The 21,238-nt window shown below is 43.7% G+C and overlaps 1 protein-coding gene across 2 annotated transcripts in view; it reads right to left on the bottom strand.

Annotated features, from left to right (window-relative positions):
* Positions 1-21,238, bottom strand: part of LOC118366646 (receptor tyrosine-protein kinase erbB-4-like) — a 545,013-nt gene that overhangs the window by 14,212 nt on the left and 509,563 nt on the right. For both annotated transcript variants that reach the window (XM_052493562.1, XM_052493560.1), the window contains exons 21-23: positions 2,554-2,709; positions 833-908; positions 552-698 (exon numbers count right to left, since the gene is read on the bottom strand). In XM_052493562.1, the coding sequence (XP_052349522.1) occupies positions 552-698; positions 833-908; positions 2,554-2,709 (379 nt within the window). The remainder of the gene's footprint in view (positions 1-551; positions 699-832; positions 909-2,553; positions 2,710-21,238) is intronic.

Here is a 21,238-nt window from a genome sequence, read left to right on the forward strand (position 1 = left end):
TTTTTTTAAGTTACATTTTCTGATGATCAAATGTCCTTTTCTCAAAACCTATCACCTGCACAGCCATGTTAGTGTGTTCGTCTGCCAAGTTCCACAGACACGCAACCAATACCGCACCAAAGCAATCACTTGTGTGTCCTCTGTGTTACTCTACCAGATTGAAAGAGTAAAGGAGAGGAAGAGAGAGAGAGACATGGTGACCTCCCCTAAATCCTGTCCTGGCAGTCTGGTATAATGAGCAGGGGCATTGGGTACAGGATCATGGAGGAAGGTGACAGAGGCTGTTGGTCAGTCAGTGACACCCTAGGGCCAATGTGTGAGGGAGGGGCCACAGCCAGTTGAGAGAGGGGCCAGAGAAGCGGCACAGTACAGCCAGGAAACACGAGGGTAGTGCTCTCTGCATGGACAGGGTGTGTGCTGGACATGGGGGCATAGTGCCGTCTGGGACCCTACCCTATACTGCTGGGGTCAGAGCAGCACGGTCATGTGGGAATGTGTGCGTGTGAGAGAGAAGAGAGAGAGAGAGAAAGAAGTTATACAGGGTATCTTACATTTGACCATGACCATGTATACATCTATGGTGCAGATGGGAGGTTGGGGAAGACGCTCTCCTTTCTCCAGCAGATCTGGGATGTCCCGGGTCGGGATGCCATCATAGGGCTTCCCCCCAAATGTCATCAATTCCCAAATGGTCACCCCTGAGAAGAGGTGTAAAGTTATAATAGAATATAATAGATACAAACTGTAAGATTTAACCAGAGCATTCACATTACCGTATAAAAAAGACAGAATTAAGACACATTGATTGATTGATGTGAGTGTCCAGTCTTACCGTAGCTCCAGACATCACTCTGGTGTGTAAACTTCCTGTAGTGGATACACTCCAAGGCCATCCACTTGATTGGCATCTGTAGTTATGGAGACAGATACAGTGGGGTCTGAAAGTATTGACACCCTTGATAAAGATGAGCAATAATGACTATATAAAATAAATAATTCAAATATATTGTGTGCTCACAAGAATTGGGAAATTATTTTATTTTATACTAATACAGTTGCTCTGAGAAATAAATGTTGTTTAACAAGTACTATTTTTATTTTCTCAAAAAGGTAGCAGTAAAAATGATTGACACCCCTAAACATTTGTATTTAAAGTAATCAAAAGTGTTGTATTTGGTTGCATATTCCTAGCACGCAATGACTACATCAAGCTTGTGACTCTACAAACTTGTTGGATGCATTTTCAGTTTGTTTTGTTTGTGTTTCAGATTAACTTGTGCCCAATAGAAATGAATGGTAAATATCCACAATAACTGCCTTGTTGACGTAATACTTACAGGATATTAGCAAATGGCACACAAACAGTTTAGTGAAGGTTAAGTTGATGCCAAATGGCACACAAACAGTTTAGTGAAGGTTAAGTTGATGCCAAATGGCACACAAACAGTTTAGTGAAGGTTAAGTTGATGCCAGATGGCACACAAACCGTTTAGTGAAGGTTAAGTTGATGCCAAATGGCACACAAACAGTTTAGTGAAGGTTAAGTTGATGCCAGATGGCACACAAACCGTTTAGTGAAGGTTAAGTTGATGCCAAATGGCACACAAACAGTTTAGTGAAGGTTAAGTTGATGCCAAATGGCACACAAACAGTTTAGTGAAGGTTAAGTTGATGCCAGATGGCACACAAACCGTTTAGTGAAGGTTAAGTTGATGCCAAATGGCACACAAACAGTTTAGTGAAGGTTAAGTTGATGCCAAATGGCACACAAACAGTTTAGTGAAGGTTAAGTTGATGCCAGATGGCACACAAACAGTTTAGTGAAGGTTAAGTTGATGCCAAATGGCACACAAACAGTTTAGTGAAGGTTAAGTTGATGCCAGATGGCACACAAACAGTTTAGTGAAGGTTAAGTTGATGCCAAATGGATCACGTAAACAAATATTGGGTGACTTTTAGTCCCTTTTCAGACTAATTTGGATCGGAACACTGCTGTATAACAGTTTGCTCTTCCTCTAAATGGATCGTTGGCACTGGTAAAACAGGAAGTGTCACGAGAGAAAAATACATCATTAAGAAATATGTTTGGCAAGAATTGGACATCATGGGCTGATTACAGATGAAGGATCTTAATTTGAGGCAGTTTTCAACAGCAGGAATATTCTCAGCAATAAAATGAAGATGCTACACCTGTAAGTTCTGAACTAAAGACCATGCTCATTAGAGTCTCCATGAAATGTTTTGTCCAGAACTAGGCTTGACCTCCAGAAAACCAGACATGCTAGCCTCCCCTGTTATTGGTAATGGTGAGATGTTAGCATGCTTTCGGGGTGTGATCTTTGACCCTCTCAAACGTTCTCAAAAAGCTATTTTCATGGAGTTCACATTTCTTGTGGCCACCACCCCCATCAAAGTTACTCATCCCTGCACTACGGTATAGAGAATACACACATCTAGAAGACTACAGGGACAGAGAACAGACAGAGGAGCATCAAAACAGTAGGGAGACATAGATTCCCTTTTTCTCAAAGTATTTCCGGGCCATATGCTTACCTTGCCCCCGTCTGCGTTGTACTCCTTCTCATTGACGTCCAGCAACCGAGCCAGACCAAAGTCAGTGATCTTGATGTGGTTGGGGGACTTGACCAGCACGTTACGGGCAGCCAAGTCCCTGTGCACCAGTCTCCGCTCTTCCAGATACATCATACCCTGCAAGAAACATACCAACAAACACTGTTACTGAACAGTGAAGAAACATTGTCATCAATATCGCCATTGTCATCATCATTATCAGCAACAGCAACATCATCATCCTCATCATCATCTTCATCATTACCACCATCATCTTCATGGCTGGTATCATCATCATGATCATCATCATCATGAACTACAACATCACATCTCTTTTTGTAGTGATGGGCTTTCCTGGCTCTTTTCAGTGAGCCGGCTCTTTTGGCTCCCAAACGGCTCTTTAAAAAAATATATGTTTTGTATTTTTTCAAGTCAAACAGTTTGCGGTAGTTTGACTATGACTGGTGTTAAAACAATTCTAATAAAATGATTCAATGAAATCATACTCTACCTTAACCACAATGTATTTAAAAATGCATTGGTTTGTTGTGAAAAATAATGCTATTAAACATTTGCATTTAGAGTAAACTTTTTAATGTATATGAACAAAGTGCATATAAATGTAACAATGCAAAACGAATACAATCTGAACAACATAATAATAGAATATTTCACCATATCAAAGAAAAATAGATAACACTGTGCAAAACTGCAGCATCCCACTTAAAACATTAAACTGGTCCCTCTTTTCTCTCTCTTCTTTATTGCCATGTTATAACCAGCAGCACACAGCAATGCTGACCAGATTTTTATTTTATGAGAGATTTGCATTCTGAAATACAAGCTGTCTCACTTTCGAGGGGCTGATGTGGTTTTTTATTCTCTTAGTAATTATTTGTCCCATTATTGAGAAGACCCTCTCAGAGGGAACGGGTGTGGCCAGTATGCAGAGTCTCCCTGTCATGAGTTTAGTAAGCCGTGGGTAGACAGAGGCCTTGTTCTTCCACTAGCTCAGAGGATCCTCCAAATAGGATCGGACCTCCAATATGACATCTGCTGAGGGATTCCTTCGTGCTGCATCCCCAGTTGCTCTCTCGTCAAAAAGCATCCAAACAGCAGATGTTTGTGGCACTACTGCTGGTGCTTCTGCTCCATCTGATCCTTCTTCTTCCTGTTGCCCTGGTGCTTGAGCCAAATGACTGCTGGGTCTGTTCCTCCCTGCTGCTGAGGTTATTCTTTGAAGAGCCTCATAAATCGCTCTGGCATCACTGAAGGCTAACTTCTTAAACCTGGGGTCAAGTGCAGTGGTTTCTGATAGCACGTGATTATATTCCATTCTGTAGAACTTTCTGTCCATTGATGAACATAGGGTGTCCATCAACTCTGTCACATGTCCTGTGGTTACATTTGCTTCTCTCTGGCAGCTGGCTGTGATTTGCTGCAGACCCTTAAGAGAGAGATCAGTAACATTAGTTCAGGTTCATGTTTTGTCAACTGATACTACATTCTCATCTACTGCTCATACAGTTGAAGTCGGAAGTTTACATACACTTAGGTTGGAGTCATTATAACTTGTTTTTCAACCACTCCACACATTTCTTGTTAACAAACTATAGTTTTGGCAAGTCGGTCAGGACATCTACTTTGTGCATGACACAAGTCATTTTTCCAACAATTGTTTACAGACAGATTATTTCACTTACACTTGTATCACAATTCCAGTGGGTCAGAAGTTCACATACACTAAGTTGATTGTGCCTTGGAAAATTATGCCATGGCTTTAGAATCTTCTGATAGGCTAATTGACATAATTTGATGTATTTCAAGGCCTACCTTCAGACTCAGTGCCTCTTTGTTTGACATCATGGGAAAATCAAAAGAAATCAGCCAAGACCTCAGAAAAAAATTATAGACCTCCACAAGTCTGGTTGTCCTGAAGGTACCACGTTCATCTGTACAAACAATAGTACACAAGTATAAACACTATGGGACCACGCAGCCATAATACCGATCAGGAAGGAGAGAGATGAACGTACTTTGGTGCAAAAAGTGCAAATCAATCCCAGAACAACAGCAAAGGAAGGACCTTGTGAAGATGCTGGAGGAAACAGGTACAAACATATCTATATCGACAGTAAAACAAGTCCTATATTGACATAACCTGAAAGGCCGCTCAGCAAGGAATAAGCCACTGCTCCAAAACCGCCATAAAAAGCCAGACTACGGTTTGCAACTGCACATGGGGCCATGGTACTTTTTGGAGAAATGTCCTCTGGTCTGATGAAACAAAAATAGAACTGTTTGGCTATAATGACCATTGTTATGTTTGGAGGAAAAAGGTGGAGGCTTGCAAGCCGAAGAACACCACCCCAACCGTGAGGCAATGGGGGTGGGCAACATCATGTTGTGGGGGTGTTTTGCTGTAGGAGGGACTGGTGCACTTCACAAAATAGATGGCATCATGAGGAAGGGAAATTATGTGGATATATTGACGCAACATCTCAAGTCATCAGTCAGGAAGTTAAAGCTTGGTCGCAAATGGGTCTTCTGAATGGACAATGACCTCAAGCATACTTCCAAGTTGTAGTAAAATGGCTTAAGGAGAACAAAGTCAAGCTATTGAGGTTGCCATCACAAAGCCCTGACCTCCATCCCATAGAAAATGTGTGGGCAGAACTGAAAAAGTGTGTGTAAGCAAGGCAGCCTATATACCTGACACAGTTACATCAGCTCTGTCAGGAGGAATGGGCCAAAATACAAAAAACTCATTGTGGTAAGCTTGTGGAAGGCTACCCGAAGCGTTTGACCCAAGTTAAACAATTTAAAGGCAATGCCACCAAATACTAATTGAGTGTATGTAAACTTCTGACCCACTGGGAATGTGATGAAAGAAATAAAAGCTGAAATAAATAATTATCTCTACTCTTATGTTGACATTTCATATTAAAATTAAGTGGTGATCCTAACTGACCTAAGACAGGGAATTTCTACTAGGATGTCAGGAACTGTGAAAAACTGAGTTTAAATGTATTTGTCTAAGGTGTATGTAAACTTCCCACTTCAACTGTAAATAATACTGGATTAAATAATGATGTAGTAATAACTGCTTATTGTACCTCTCTCCACTGATCTCCACAGTAACCTGCTCAAAGGGTTCCAGGACTCTGCACACCTCCTCCATCACCTCCCATTCCTCTTGGGTCAGAGCATCAACAGGTGCATTGACAATGGCCAGGGTAGAGATGATGGCATCTTTTGACTCAAGAAACAGCTTCAACATATAAAATGTTGAATTCCAACTTGTAGTGCAGTCTTGTTTAGGCCTCTGCTCAGCCATCCCCATCTGGCGTTGTGTAGACTTTAGTTTTTCATCACCTACTGTGCTCCTGTGGAAGTTCTCTGAGGTGTGCCTGTCACTGAACTCAAAGCAGTCCAGAAGACAGTGTCGTGTCTTTGGCTATGCCGGTTTAAGTGATATGACATGCTATTCTATAAAATCCTTTCTCCGTAATTAATATTACCTGATTGAGCTAATCATGTAAATGTAATTAACTAGAGAGTCGGGGCACCACGAAATAATATTTATAGAGCTGTTATCTTCCGAATAAACTCTTAAGTTATTGGATATAGGGGGCGCTCTTTTACTTTATGGATAAAAAAACGTTCACATTTTAAACAAGATATTTTGTCACGAAAAGATGCTCGACTATGCATATAATTGACAGCTTTGGAAAGAAAACACTCTGACGTTTCCAAAACTGCAAAGATATTATCTGTGAGTGCCACGGAACTGATGCTAGAGGCGAAACCAAGATGAAACTTCAAATAGGAAATTAGCAGAATTTTTGAGGCTCTGTTTTCCATTGTCTCCTTATATGGCTGTGAATGTGCCCTGAACGAGCCTATGCTTTCTGCCGTTTGCCCAAGGTGTCTGCAGCATTGTGACGTATTTGTAGGCATATCATTGGAAGATTGGCCATAAGAGACTACATTTACCAGGTGTCCGCCCGGTGTCCTTTGTCGAAATTGGTGCGTAATCTCCAAGCTGCACGCATTCATCCATGTGATTCAGGGGAGAGAGGAGACTTCCACGAACGATATATCATCGAAGAGATATGTGAAAAACACCTTGAGGATTGATTCTAAACAACGTTTACCATGTTTCAGTCGATATTATGGAGTTCATTTGGAAAAAAGTTTGGCGTTTTGATGACTGAATTTTCGTTTTTTTTTGTAGCCAAACGTGATGTACAAAACGGAGCGATTTCTCCTACACAAAGAATCTTTTTGGACAAACTGAACATTTGCTATCTAACTGAGAGTCTCCTCATTGAAAACATCCGAAGTTCTTCAAAGGTAAATGATTTTATTTGAATGCTTTTCTTGTTTTTGTGAAAATGTTGCCCGCTCAATGCTAACGCTAAATGCTACGCTAGCTATGAATGCTGTTATACAAATGCTTGTTTTGCTATGGTTGAAAAGCATATTTTGAAAATCTGAGATGACAGTGTTGTTAACAAAAGGCTAAGCTTGAGAGCAAGCATATTTATTTCATTTCATTTGCGATTTTCATGAATAGTTAACGTTGTGTTATGCTAATGAGCTGCGGGGATATTTACACTCATGGATACAGGTTTTTTTCGTGGCTAAATATGATGAAGAAAACGGAGCGATTTGTCCTAAACAAATAATATTTTTGGAAAAACTGAACATTTGCTATATAACTGAGAGTCTCCTCATTGAAAACATCTGAAGTTCTTCAAAGGTAAATTATTTTATTTGAATGCTTTTCTTGTTTTTGTGAAAATGTTGCATAGTGAATGCTACGCTAAATGCTACGCTAGCTATCAATAATCTTACACAAATGCTTGTTTTGCTATGGTTGAAAAGCATATTTTGAAAATCTGAGATGACAGTGTTGTTAACAAAAGGCTAATAAGCTTGAGAGCTAGCATATTTATTTCATTTCATTTGCGATTTTCATGAATAGTTAACGTTGCGTTATGGTAATGAGCTTGAGGCTGTATTCACGATCCCGGATCCGGGATGGCTAGAATCAAGAGGATAAAGACCTAGTAATATTTTACATCAATAGCAGTCAATATTCATTGTCACCTTAATTCTGTCTCACCTGAAAGTAGTAAATTCTTGGTTATCTGCACGAACCCTGGCTAACAAGTTGAATCAGCAATACAAAATTGGGATTAATTATTTATTTACTAAATACTTAACTAATCAGATAGAATTACACATACACATAGTTAATCATAACTTGATTACACATTACGTCATAAAGGAAAATGTCCCTGGCGGGCAGAAACAGATATGACAGCTTGTTACACAAAAGAAAAGGGGCTGGGTTTGAGTGAAAGAGCGGGAAGACTGAGGAAAAATGGGCGAAGCTGTGCTATCGTAAATACAATATCTTAAAGAATGTCTCTGGTGGTCAATTGGATACTTTGTAGTAACGTATTTGTGTGATAGACGGGATACGCTGTCTGTTCCTTCCTAACCCTCATTTGCCACTGCTGTTGCTAACTCAACGGCTAGGAGGTATCACTTCTGTAGTGAATAAGAGTTCAAAGTTCATACCATTCGCAACCAAAGCTCACGCTGATGTTGGAGTTTATGTCATTTTATCATTGATGAGAATGTCTCAGATGACAACCGAACTGACATCATATTCATTAAGTACCACCGCATATGTTCAATTGGTCAGATTACCAGAATATAGTTCATTTCCCCCCACCTTCTGATGTTCCCAGAATCTCTATGTTAACCAATGTGTTTGCAAATGTAACATCAGTAGGGTAGAGAGAGGAAAAAGGGGGGAAGAGGTATTTATGACTGTCATAAACCTACCCCCCAGGCCAACGTCATGACAACAGCTAGACATAGAAAAATCTTCAATGAAGTGACATGTAACCGACATGTAAGAAGTGGTTACCCTTGATGTCCAGCAGTCAGTGGTAAGGAAAACTGCAGTAGCTTTTTGGACTCTTTCCCACACTGAAGCCTGTGTGCTCTCATACAGTTGTGGAATAAGTGATTTTGAAAGTGTTTTCCTGCTTGGAATTGTGTACATTGGATTTAGACTATTGCTATCATTTCTAAAAACTCTCTCCTCCACGATCGAAAATGGCTGGAAATCGGTGGAAATCATTTTAGCCAATTCAATATCAATTTGACCTTGTTTTGCTACAGACATAGAATTTGGCATAAACTGTTCCATAGAAGAATGTGTTGCTGTGGGTTGCGGAGTAGGCCTACTTGAATGAGTGGATACATCTCCACGAGTGGAGGTGCTGGCTCCACCACTATCACTAGCACGCCCGCTAGTTTCTGAAGCTCCGCTGCAGCTACTAGCTTCACAGTTGGGTGCACAGTTCGCATATGCCGGTGAAGGTTGTGTGTAGAACCGGCTTTATATGAGATTTTGTTTTGTAAAATTCTACACTGTGCTCTAACATTGTCTACATTATTAAAATGCATCCAAATGCTACTGTGCTTCTGACTCATTTTCCAGCTGTTTTTTTCACAGCTGTCCTTCCTCTCTCTACTCAGCTGCTAAGTGTGTGACTGTGAGTGAGTTGGCTCGGCCCTCCTTCATGCATCTGTGGTTCATTGGTTGACAGGAACAACAGGTGAGGCTGTTAGTCTGAGCAGACAGTCAGAACGAATGTGTGTGCAATTGAGCATTTAAGGCCTATATTATTTTATTTATTTTTTCGTTCTTTGAATTAGTTCATTCTATTCATTTAAATCTTTGGATTATTCATATTTTTTAAATATTTTTATAAATAGATTCAGCTCTTCTGATATGCGAGCCGGCTCCCAACGTTCACCTCTTAGAGCCAACTCGTTCGCGAACGACCCATCACTAATCTTTTGGGCACAAAATGATATCACCAATATCATCAGCTATGCAAAACTTTAATCAACTATCATAATTGATTTGACTCTTCAGAAGGAGAATCCATTTCATAACAGTGTATTGGGGCTCGGCAAAGTGTCATACTTTTTTACTAAACAATTAAAAAATAGCAACTTGAGTCACCACCCTTTAATGAATAGATAGTTTGCAGCGATAAGGCCCGACATAGAGTCGTTCTTTCCCTGATAACGTTTCCTGGTGCGGAAGCACCTATCTGTGTGATAAAACTCCTGAAATTGATTTTGTGGAATAGCGAACAATACGGTTAATTGATTAACGTGTGTATGGAGGGAGTGTGTAGCAGAGACCCTATACATGGCAACACTGCTACTGTTGTACAATAGCGCTTCTTCTATTTCCTTACGACACTTGAGGTCAGTCCCTGAACCAAGCAGCACCTTCTAATAAAGCTGTATGTGAGCTGCAGTGTTTAACCTAAAAAAAAAGTATTGTAGACTGAAGTTCAAAGTAGAGAAGAACAAAAAAGCTACTCAAGAACTTGAGCAGCTCACACAAAGTGAGTGTCCTGCATCTGATGGCAGAGCAGAATGCACACACATATCAATGGAAGGGCATTCAATGCCAAAGTAACAGCAGTGTCTGAACAAATATCGCCTGCGCTATAGAACCGTAGTCCCCATTGTTTATCGCTACAAGATTGCCCCAGCCTCTGAAGAATAAGAAAAGCAAATTCACCTATTTAAGTTGGTCTCAGAGTAAGAGAAAGCACGTTGGGGCCAAACAGTGAGCAAACAGAGAACAGACCTTATTTGAAACCATAACAAATTGGATTTAGGTTGGAATGGGTAGACTGGGGGCTGAGGAGGAGAAGGAGAAGGAGCGTGGAGGTGGTATAAGAGGTGAGATTCCAGTGGTAAGGCTGTCACCACACCGGGCTCATTTGGGCGGGAGAAAGAAGAAAACACACCCTGCTGTCTCCCTCACGCCCCTCTCTTTTTCACCCTCTTTATTTTCTTTCTCCCATTTTCTCTCTCGCTCTCCCTCTGTTTCTCTCTCTCACCATCCCTCTCTCTCTCTAAGCAGGGGAACGGGGGAGAGGGGTATTGAAGGGGAGGTGCAGACAGGGCTTCCATACCAAGCAGGCACAACAGGGAAAGGGGAATGAGAGCTGTGCGAAAATAGAGAGAAGGAGAGAGAGAGAAAGAGAAAGAAAAAGAGAGAAAGAACGAGAGAGAAAGAGAGAGAGAGAGAAAACAAAACAAGAGAGAGAGATGACAAGGAAGAGCAGTGTGGAAAGAAAGACAGCGGGCCAATACTAGTGTTGATGTTCTCCGCCAAATTGAAATGAAGTGATAGGCCACGTATAGGGGGATGTGTCTGCTGTGCTACAATGTTCGGGTTCAAACAGGCTTGATCACACACGTACACACGCACACATGCACCTACATAGGTATGCACGCAAGCAAGTACGTATGCACGCACACACATGATAATCCCTGCTATATCCTAACCTTCTTTGAACCCAGTCATCCCAGCATCTGAAAGAAAAGCATGCTGTCAGATTGTCTTTCCTCTGTTCATTTGTGCTGTCGATCCACTACAGACCCTTCTCTGACTCTCCCTTTCCCCCTCTCTCTCTCTGCCCCTCTTCCTCTCTCTCCCTGCCCCTCTTCCTCTCTCTCTCTGCCCCTCTTCCTCTCTCTCCCTTTCCCCCTCTCTCTCTCTCTGCCCCTCTCCCTCTCTCTCTCTGCCCCTCTCCCTCTCTCTCTCTGCCCCTCTCCCTCTCTCTCTCTGCCCCTCTCCCTCTCTCTCTCTGCACCTCTCCCTCTCTCTCTCTGCCCCTCTCCCTCTCTCTCTCTGCCCCTCTCCCTCTCTCTCTCTGCCCCTCTCCCTCTCTCTCTCTGCCCCTCTCCCTCTCTCTCTCTGCCCCTCTCCCTCTCTCTCCTGCCCCTCTCCCTCTCTCTCTCTGCCCCTCTCCCTCTCTCTCTCTGCCCCTCTCCCTCTCTCTCTCTGCCCCTCTCCCTCTCTCTCCCTGCCCCTCTCCCTCTCTCTCTCTGCCCCTCTCCCTCTCTCTCCCTGCCCCTCTCCCTCTCTCTCTCTGCCCCTCTCCCTCTCTCTCTCTGCCCCTCTCCCTCTCTTTCTCTGCCCCTCTCCCTCTCTCTCTCTGCCCCTCTCCCTCTCTCTCTCTGCCCCTCTCCCTCTCTCTCTCTGCCCCTCTCCCTCTCTCTCCCTGCCCCTCTCCCTCTCTCTCTCTGCCCCTCTCCCTCTCTCTCCCTTTCCCCCTCTCTCTCCCTGCCCCTCTTCCTCTCTCTCCCTTCCCCCCTCTCTCTCCCTGCCCCTCTCCCTCTCTCTCCCATTCTCTCTCGATCTCTCTCTTTAACACTGGTTGGCTTCAGTGTGATGAATAGCTCAGCAATAATTGTCCATTAAAAGTGAATTACCTGTGGATTTGGAAGGCTAAACAGAGGTGGGAATGAAGAGGGAATGGATCTGTTCTGACACAGACAGACAACCATCCGAAATATAGACACTGCTTCACTCTCTGTGTGTTGGGAGGAAGAGAGGATGGGAGGAAGAGACGAAAATAGGAAAAGAGGATGGGAGGAAGAGAGGATGGGAGGAAGAGGATGGGAGGAAGAGAAGAAAAGAGGAAAAGAGGATGGGAGGAGGAGAGGAAGAGAGGATGAGAGGAAGAGAGGAAGAGAGGATGGGAGGAAGAGAGGATGGGAGGAAGAAAGGAAGAGGATGGGAGGAAGAAAGGATGGGAGGAAGAGAGGAAAAGAGGAAAAGAGGATGGGAGGAAGAGAGGATGGGAGGAAGAGGATGGGAGGAAGAGAGGAAAAGAGGAAAAGAGGAAAAGAGGATGGGAGGAAGAGAGGAAAAGAGGAAAAGAGGATGGGAGGAAGAGAGGATGGGAGGAAGAGAGGAAAAGAGGAAAAGAGGATGGGAGGAAGAGAGGATGGGAGGAAGAGAGGATGGGAGGAAGAGGATGGGAGGAAGAGAGGAAAAGAGGAAAAGAGGATGGGAGGAAGAGAGGATGGGAGGAAGAGAGGATGGGAGGAAGAGAGGAAAAGAGGAAAAGAGGATGGGAGGAAGAGAGGATGGGAGGAATAGAGGAAGAGGATGGGAGGAAGAGAAGAAAAGAGGAAAAGAGAATGGGAGGAAGAGAGGAAGAGAGGATGGGAGGAAGAGAGGAAGAGAGGAAGAGAGGAAGAGAGGAAGAGAGGAAGAGAGGATGGGAGGAAGAGAGGAAGAGAGGAAAAGAGGATGGGAGGAAGAGAGGAAGAGAGGAAGAGAGGATGGGAGGAAGAGAAGAAAAGAGGAAAAGAGGATGGGAGGAAGAGAGGAGGAGAGGAAGAGAGGATGGGAGGAAGAAAGGAAGAGAGGATGGGAGGAAGAGAGGATGGGAGGAGGAGAGGAAGAGAGGATGGGAGGAAGAGAAGATGGGAGGAAGAGAGGATGGGAGGAAGAGAGGAAGAGAGGATGGGAGGAAGAGAGGATGGGAGGAAGAGAGGAAGAAAGGAAGAAAGGAAGAGATGATGGGAGGAAGAGAGGATGGGAGGAAGAGAGGAAGAGAGGATGGGAGGAAGAGAGGATAGGAGGAAGAGAGGAAGAAAGGAAGAAAGGAAGAGAGGAAGAGGTTCTGAGTGTGGTAAGCGGGGGGAGTAGGTGTGTGGCTGTGACTGACAAACTGTGTGTGTTTGTGTGTGTGTGTGTCAATGACTAACTGCGTGTGATTGTGTGTGTGTTCAGTGGCAGTCAGCCGGTGTGCGTGAGTCGTGCTGATGGGTCCTGACAGAATCTTATTTGTACATAAATCGCTCTCTCTCTCAGTAATCTCCTCAATTTTCAAGACAATTAAGCAGTGGAAGGAAAATGGATGGCTTGCCAACGCTTGAATGTTAATTACCTAGCACAATGATAGGGTGTGTGTGTGTTTGTGTGTGTGTGGGGATGGAGATGGGGAGTGAAGTGTTTAGGATTGGAAGTGAGGGACCGAGCTGAGCGGTGGAGGACGTGCAGACACTTAGCTTGTTTTCCCCCACCTGGTCGGTTTATCTGATTGCTGTTCAATGAGTTGGACACGGTAGGTGGGAACAAAGAACAGAAACACAACACAGACTGCGTGTATGTGTGTGTGTCTCTGTGTGTGTGGGGGGGTTTGTGGTTAATGCTGGGTTGTGATAACCACATACATATACTAGGTGAGGAGAGGTGAGAAAAGGAGAGGAGAGGAGAGGTGAGGAGAGGTGAGGAGAGTTGAGAAGGGTATAGGAGAGGGGAGGAGAGAAAGGAGAGAAGAGGTGAGGAGAAGAGGGGTGAGAAGAGGTAAGGAGAAGAGAGAAAAGAAGAGGTAAGGAGAAGAGAGGTGAGGAGAGAAGAGAAGAGGTAAGGAGAAGAGTGGTGAGGAGAGAAGAGGAGAGGTAAGGAGAAGAGAGGTGAGGAGAGAAGAGGAGACGTAAGGAGAAGAGAGGTGAGGAGAGAAGAGGAGAGGTAAGGAGAAGAGAGGTGAGGAGAGAAGAGGAGAGGTAAGGAGAAGAGAGGTGAGGAGAGAAGAGGAGAGGTAAGGAGAAGAGAGGTGAGGAGAGAAGAGGAGAGGTAAGGAGAAGAGAGGTGAGGAGAGAAGAGGAGAGGTAAGGAGAAGAGAGGTGAGGAGAGATGAAGGGAGGAGAGGGGAGGTGAGGAGAGAAGGGGAGAGGTGAGAAGAGGTGAGTAGAGGTGAGGAGAGGAGAGGAGAGGAGAAGTTAGGAGATAAGAGGAGAGGTGAGGAGAGAAGAGGAGATGTGAGGAGAAGAGAGGTGAGGAGAGAAGAGAAGAGGTAAGGAGAAGAGAGGTGAGGAGAGAAGAGGAGAGTTAAGGAGAAGAGAGGTGAGGAGAGAAGAGGAGAGGTAAGGAGAAGAGAGGTGAGGAGAGAAGAGGAGACGTAAGGAGAAGAGAGGTGAGGAGATAAGAGGTGAGGAGAGAAGAGGAGACGTAAGGAGAAGAGAGGTGAGGAGAGAAGAGAAGAGGTAAGGAGAAGAGAGGTGAGGAGAGAAGAGAAGAGGTAAGGAGAAGAGAGGTGAGGAGAGAAGAGGAGAGGTAAGGAGAAGAGAGGTGAGGAGAGGTGAGGAGAGGAGAGGAGAGGTGAGGAGAGGAGAGGTGAGGAGAGGAGAGGTAAGGAGAAGAGAGGTGAGGAGAGAAGAGGAGAGGTAAGGAGAAGAGAGGTGAGGAGAGAAGAGGAGACGTAAGGAGAAGAGAGGTGAGGAGAGGTGAGGAGAGGAGAGGAGAGGTAAGGAGAAGAGAGGTGAGGAGAGAAGAGGAGACGTAAGGAGAAGAGAGGTGAGGAGAGAAGAGAAGAGGTAAGGAGAAGAGAGGTGAGGAGAGAAGAGGAGACGTAAGGAGAAGAGAGGTGAGGAGAGAAGAGAAGAGGTAAGGAGAAGAGAGGTGAGGAGAAGAGGAGACGTAAGGAGGAGATAGGTGAGGAGAGGAGAGAAGAGGTAAGGAGAAGAGAGGTGAGGAGAGAAGAGGAGACGTAAGGAGGAGATAGGTGAGGAGAGAAGAGGAGAGGTAAGGAGAAGAGAGGTGAGGAGAGGTGAGGAGAGGAGAGGTAAGGAGAAGAGAGGTGAGGAGAGAAGAGAAGAGGTAAGGAGAAGAGAGGTGAGGAGAGAAGAGGAGAGGTAAGGAGAAGAGAGGTGAGGAGAGGTGAGGAGAGGTAAGGAGAAGAGAGGTGAGGAGAGGTGAGGAGAGGAGAGGTGAGGAGAGGAGAGGTGAGGAGAGGAGAAGAGAAGTTAGGAGAGAAGAGGAGACGTGAGGAGAGATACCTGACACTTCCTTACTTTATACACACGCACAACCCTTTAAGAACAAACACTTACAGAACAAATGAATAATCTATAATAAAGTGAGTCCCTCTCTTTGTTATACAATGCTGTATTTGATGGTAGACTACCATACTACATTAACAACATAATTATCTCTCTCTCTCTCACTCTCACTCTCTCTCTCTCTCTCTCTCTCTCTCTCTCTCTCTCTCTCTCTCTCTCTCTCTCTCTCTCTCTCTCTCTCTCTCTCTCTCTCTCTCTCTCTCTCTCTCTCTCTCTCTCTCTCTCTCTCTCTCTCTCTCTCTCTCTCTCTCAATACCATTACAAAGGGAGAGGACAGAGAACAGAGAGCTCGGTGGGTGTGTGGTGCAGGCAGCTGAGAGTGTATTTAAAATAGATTACTTGTGGAAGGTAGGCAGGAGATCAATGATCACTGATTACAGCAGGCTTGATAATTCTTCTCATCCACATAATATTTATCCTTCGTGTCTACTTCAAAGGGATGAGAAATCAATGCACACAATGGCCATTTAGACACTTGATCCTATGATAATAGAACAGATAGGACTGATGACAGTGCCTGAAATGACACCCTATTCCCTATGTAGCGCACTACTTTGATACCCTGTTACCCATGTACGTATACACTATATAGTACACTACTTTTGACCAGAGCTATATGACTGGTCAGACAGGATAATTATTAAGGGGCAGCAGCCCATGACTTAAAAAGGAAAGTTACCATTAGACAGTTACATCTGTTCTGACTTAAGAGCTCCAGAGTCAAACATGAGAACCCTATGAACTACGGAAAAGATGCTGTGCTTTGTATTCAGACCTGCTGTTTGATGCTTTGGTACCAAGGCTTCAGTGAAAATGACAATACATAAATCAAAGACTTTTCAAGGAAGAAAATTGCATCATGGTCAAATTCCACTCTGTTCTGCTGTCTAGATGTCTAGCAGTCACAGTGTATGAAGTCCACATGAGGACAGACTCGTGCCTGCATGTGTGTGCATTCGTCCTTATGTACACTATCGTACAAAAGTTGTAAATGACTATTGTAGCTGGAAACTACACATTTCTGTAATATCTACATAGGTGTACAGAGGCCCATTATCAGCAACCATCACTCCTGTGTTCCAATGGCATGTTGTGTTACTAATCCAAGTTGATCATTTTAAAAGGCTAATTGATCATTAGAAAACCATTTTGCAAATATGTTAGCACAGCTGAAAACTGATGTCCTGATTAACCTGTTAGTCCACTAGGGGCATTATTTCATTTTTGGATAAAAAGACGTGCCTGTTTTAAGCGCAATATTTTGTCACGAAAAGATGCTCGACTATGCTTGGAATTGATAGTTTTGGAAAGAAGACACTCTGACGTTTCCAGAACTGCAAAGATTTTCACTGTGAGTGCCGTTGAACAAAAGCTTCAGGCAAAACCAAGATGTTTGAGCGCCCAGGAAATGAACAGGATTTCTGAAGCTACGTTTTCCATGATCGCCTTATATGGCTGTGAATGCGACAGGAATGAACGGACACTTTCTATCGTTTCCCCAAGGTGTCTGCAGCATTGTGACGTATTTGTAGGCATATCATTGGAAGATTGACCATAAGAGACTACAATTGCCAAGTGTCCCGCACGGTGTCTGCGTGGAAATTGGTGCGCAAAAGTCAGCTACCAGTATTTTTCCATCCGAATCAGAGAAGAATGCAGGCTTCCAGGGACGGCATTTCAATGAAGAGATATATGACAAAACACCTTGAGGATTGATTCAAACAACGTTTTCCATGTTTCAGTCGATATTATGGAGTTAATTCGGAAAAAAGTTTGACGTGTAGGTGACTGAATTTTCGGTTAGTTTCGGTAGCCAAATGCATAGTAACAAAACGGAACGTTGTGTCCTACACAAGAATCTTTCAGGAAAAACTGGACATCTGCTATGTAACTGAGAGTCTCCTCATTGAAACATATGAAGTTCTTCAAAGGTAAATTATTTTATTTTATCCCTTTGCTGTTTTTTGTGAATATGTTGCGTGCTAAATGCTAACGCTAAATGCTAAGCTAGCTATCACCACTCTTACACCAATTATTGATTTTCTCTGGTTCTAAAGCATATTTTGAAAATCTGAGATGACAGGATTGTTAAGAAAAGGATAAGCTTGAGAGCAGGCATATTTATTTCATTTCATTTGCGATTTTTAGAAATCGCTAACGTTGCGTTATGGTAATGAGCTTGAGGCTGTAGTAACGCGACCACATGCGGGATGGGGCGGACTATGAGGTTAAAGAATCAATAAAACTGGCCTTCTTTAGACTAGTTGAGTATATGGAGTCTCAGCATTTATTGGTTTGATTACAGACCAGAAACGAAGAACTTTCTTCTGAAACTCGGCAGTCTATTCTTGTTCTGAGAAATGGAGGCTATTCCATGCAAGAAATTTCCAAGAAACTGAAGATCTCATAAAAATGCTGTGTACTACTTCCTTCACAGAACAGAGCAAACTGGTCCTAACCAGAATAGAAAGAGGAGTGGGAGACCCCGGTGCACAACTGAGCAAAAGGACAAGTACATTAGTGTCTAGTTTGAGAAACAGACGTCTCACAAGTCCTCAACTGGCAGCTTCATTAAATAGTACCCGCAAAACACCAGTCTCAACGTCAACAGTGAAGAGGTGACTGGCTGGATGCTGGCCTTCTAGGCAGAGTTCCTCTGTCCAGAGTCTGTGTTCTTTTGCCCATCTTAATCCTTGTTCTTTTTATTGGCCAGTCTGAGATATGGCTTCTCCTTTCAACTCTGCCTAGAAGGCCAACAACAACCCTTTCTTGTTGCTTACGCTCAGTTTCGCTTATTAAATCTATTTCATATCTTTATCTTTTCAACCTTATACATTGTACAATATAGCAATATTTTTTGCAAAGTGAGTACCATGTCTCGATATTGCAGTTTAAGCTCATATAATTCCTTTGACAATGGACAGTAAAATGCATCCAAGTTAATGCTAAGCAGACTCATTTTTAGCTTCGTACAGCAATTCTACCCTTCTCCTCCAGCCACACAAGAAGAGAACCACCGCTAGAAACGATAGAGCCGCCGTACATACACTAGGGGAGGAGAGGAGAGAGACATAGGCTGGCAGAGCTCTCCCATCGCATCTAAACAACATAGACTGCATCTCAAATGGCAAATAGGGCTCTGGTCAAAGTAGTGCACTAAATAGGGCATATGGTGCCATTTGGGATGTGAGCCTAGTGAAAGGGATGAGACTGCACTCCTTCCATTTAGCTGGAAAAATAAATGGCTGCCATTATAATTATACAGAAGGTCTGGCAGTGTGATGGAATAATCCAGACTGGAATTGGACGGTTCTCTAACTAGCCAAGTCACCATCAACACCATCAGTATTCACACCACAGCCAATCCCACTGGCATTTCACACACACAGGTCTGTGTCTGTGAGAGATGGAGTGTGTGTGTGTGCCGAGCCAACACCTTCCAAGGAGGTCAATGAAATATAGATGATGATCAGAGACAGGGAGGGCAGAGGGGAGGAAGGGGGAGGTGCTGACCTTGGGTGAGAAAGGAGAATGTAATTTGCCAGAATGAAGGGGAGAGTGGAACATGTGGTATTGACCTGGGAATCAGAAGAGGCAGGTTAGGCTAAACTTGTTTATCCTGAGGTCAGGCAAACACATAATTTTCTACTCCTGACAAATGGTTTATGTCAATCTTAAATGGACAATTAAGGTGAGATCAGATAATATATGAGATAAAAACACCATTAATATCAATAATAATTGATTTAAGGTAAAACAGAGCAAGATGCCCAGTAGGTGTTCTTACTCCCTTCTAGACCATTGAGAAGATAAATATGTTGTGTAGAAAGTCTACCCATTGCAACAGTTTGTCAACTTGTACATATTTAATGGTGCACTTTTGCTCCCTGCTTTGCTCATAACAAATGCTCATATGCAAATCATGGTAAGAAATGGAATCCACATATCCAAGCCAATTACATATAGCTGTTGAGTGGATACACACACAAACACAAACACGCTGATGCACACACACACACATGAAGGCACGTACACGTCAACACATGCACGCACACACACACACACTTTGTCCTGATGGTGGCATTGTGGTGCCATAGGGCTTGAACCCAGATACACTTCATTATTTTCTTCTCTCGTTCCCTCCAGGTTGCCCTATTGGCTAACACCTAGTCTGTGCATTAATGGGGGTTAAAGCATCAACACACACACAGAACAGCAAGGTCTGGAAACAGAGAAAGACTGGTTAAGTGATTAGTGCAAACATGAGGGGTATGGAGGAGGCAGAGAGAGAGAAAGAGGAAGATAGAGACAGAGATAGAGAGGGAGGAAGAGATAGGGAGAAAGAAAGAAAGAGAGAGAGAGAGAAAATAGAAGGGGATTGAGGGGATAAAGAGAGGGAGGATATGGTGACAGAGGGAGGAAGGAAATAGTATAATCTGTTATCAACAGCAAAAACAGTCTTTAGGAATCAATTCAAACACTTCATGTCAAATGTTATTTTTAGAGAGTCTATGGTTGTATTCCCAATGGCCACCTATGCACCCTGGTCAAAAGTAGTGCACTAAATAGGGAATAGTGCACAATTTGGGATGTAGCCCAGGTTTGTTACACCTGGCAATTACAGCATTATAGCAGCTAATCAGTACTGATACTAAACTCATTATTTATCAGATTAGCATCCTCTTCTGATTCAATGCCAAGCAAATTTGCTTCTGTAGGCCTGAGTTTAAAGATATAGACCGTTTTTCACTATGGAGTGTTGTGCTTCTTCACAAAGACACATGAGTGGTTCAGGAACAGCAAAGAACAAACACACCACACTATTCTGTATCTAGGGGAAGGGTTGGAAGATGGGAGAGGAGAAAGGAGCGCTGACGCTACCTCACTCTCCAACCAAGCTGCATGGACTGAGGAGCAAAACTGAAGTCTAAAGGAAATTCAGCAAAACTATTAAAGGATCATGGAAGTTGTTACGTGTTCCTTTATTGTTATAAAACATGTCAGCGCTTCATCAGTGAGTTGGGATCAGGACAAGAGAAGGGGACATTAAGGGGACAATGATACAGGAAGCCTGTGGAGTGGGTTGGGAGGTTGGAGGTGACTGTATGGTGTCCTCCACACCTCACTGCCCGCTCAGCAAGGGGTAGGAGTGGCAGAATACCAATAGGTATCTGGGTCCGGGCTGGGGGGAGGAGAGGGGTGGTTACTCAGCATAGAACCCATTGCCCTTTATAGAGGTCTGGGGTCCACTCACCAACAGAGATTTGAGACTCTGCATGCAGAATTCTGCAACATATATCCTCCGCGTACAATGTAAAACACCCAATAATGCACACAGAGCAGAATTAGGCCGATATCCACTAATGATCAAAATCCAGAAAAGAGCTGTTAAATTCTACAACCACCTAAAAGGAAGCGATTCTCAAACCTTCCATAACAAAGCCATCACCTACAGAGAGATGAACCTGGAGAAGAGTCCCCTAAGCAAGCTGGTCCTGGGGCTCTGTTCACAAACACAAACAGACTCCACAGAGCCCCAGGACAGCAGCACAATTAGACCCAACCAAATCATGAGAAAGGAGTAGGGTATATGATGAGGGGAAGAAAGCATCAGAGGAAAGATACAGCATCCTGATCAGATGACCTGTCTTTGAGAGGATCTCTTGGAGAGGCCAAAGCACAGCAGCAGAAAGGTTTGGACTTTATTTTTCACACAGACAGATAGGCGGATATGGCCCTGGAGGGGTCACCAGGCAGCACATACAGGCAGCCATCTTTCCTCTATCAGGTATGCCAACCCATCTGTCAGACTGGTGGCAGTCTCTCTCTCTTTATCCATCTCTCTCGTGTGAGGTCATGGGCAAGCAGCAGGTCTGAGCTGGACCTCTCAGTCTGTGACCCAGAAAGA

The sequence above is a fragment of the Oncorhynchus keta genome, chromosome 34, assembly GCF_023373465.1.
Source record: "Oncorhynchus keta strain PuntledgeMale-10-30-2019 chromosome 34, Oket_V2, whole genome shotgun sequence".
In the NCBI taxonomy this organism is placed as follows: domain Eukaryota; kingdom Metazoa; phylum Chordata; class Actinopteri; order Salmoniformes; family Salmonidae; genus Oncorhynchus; species Oncorhynchus keta.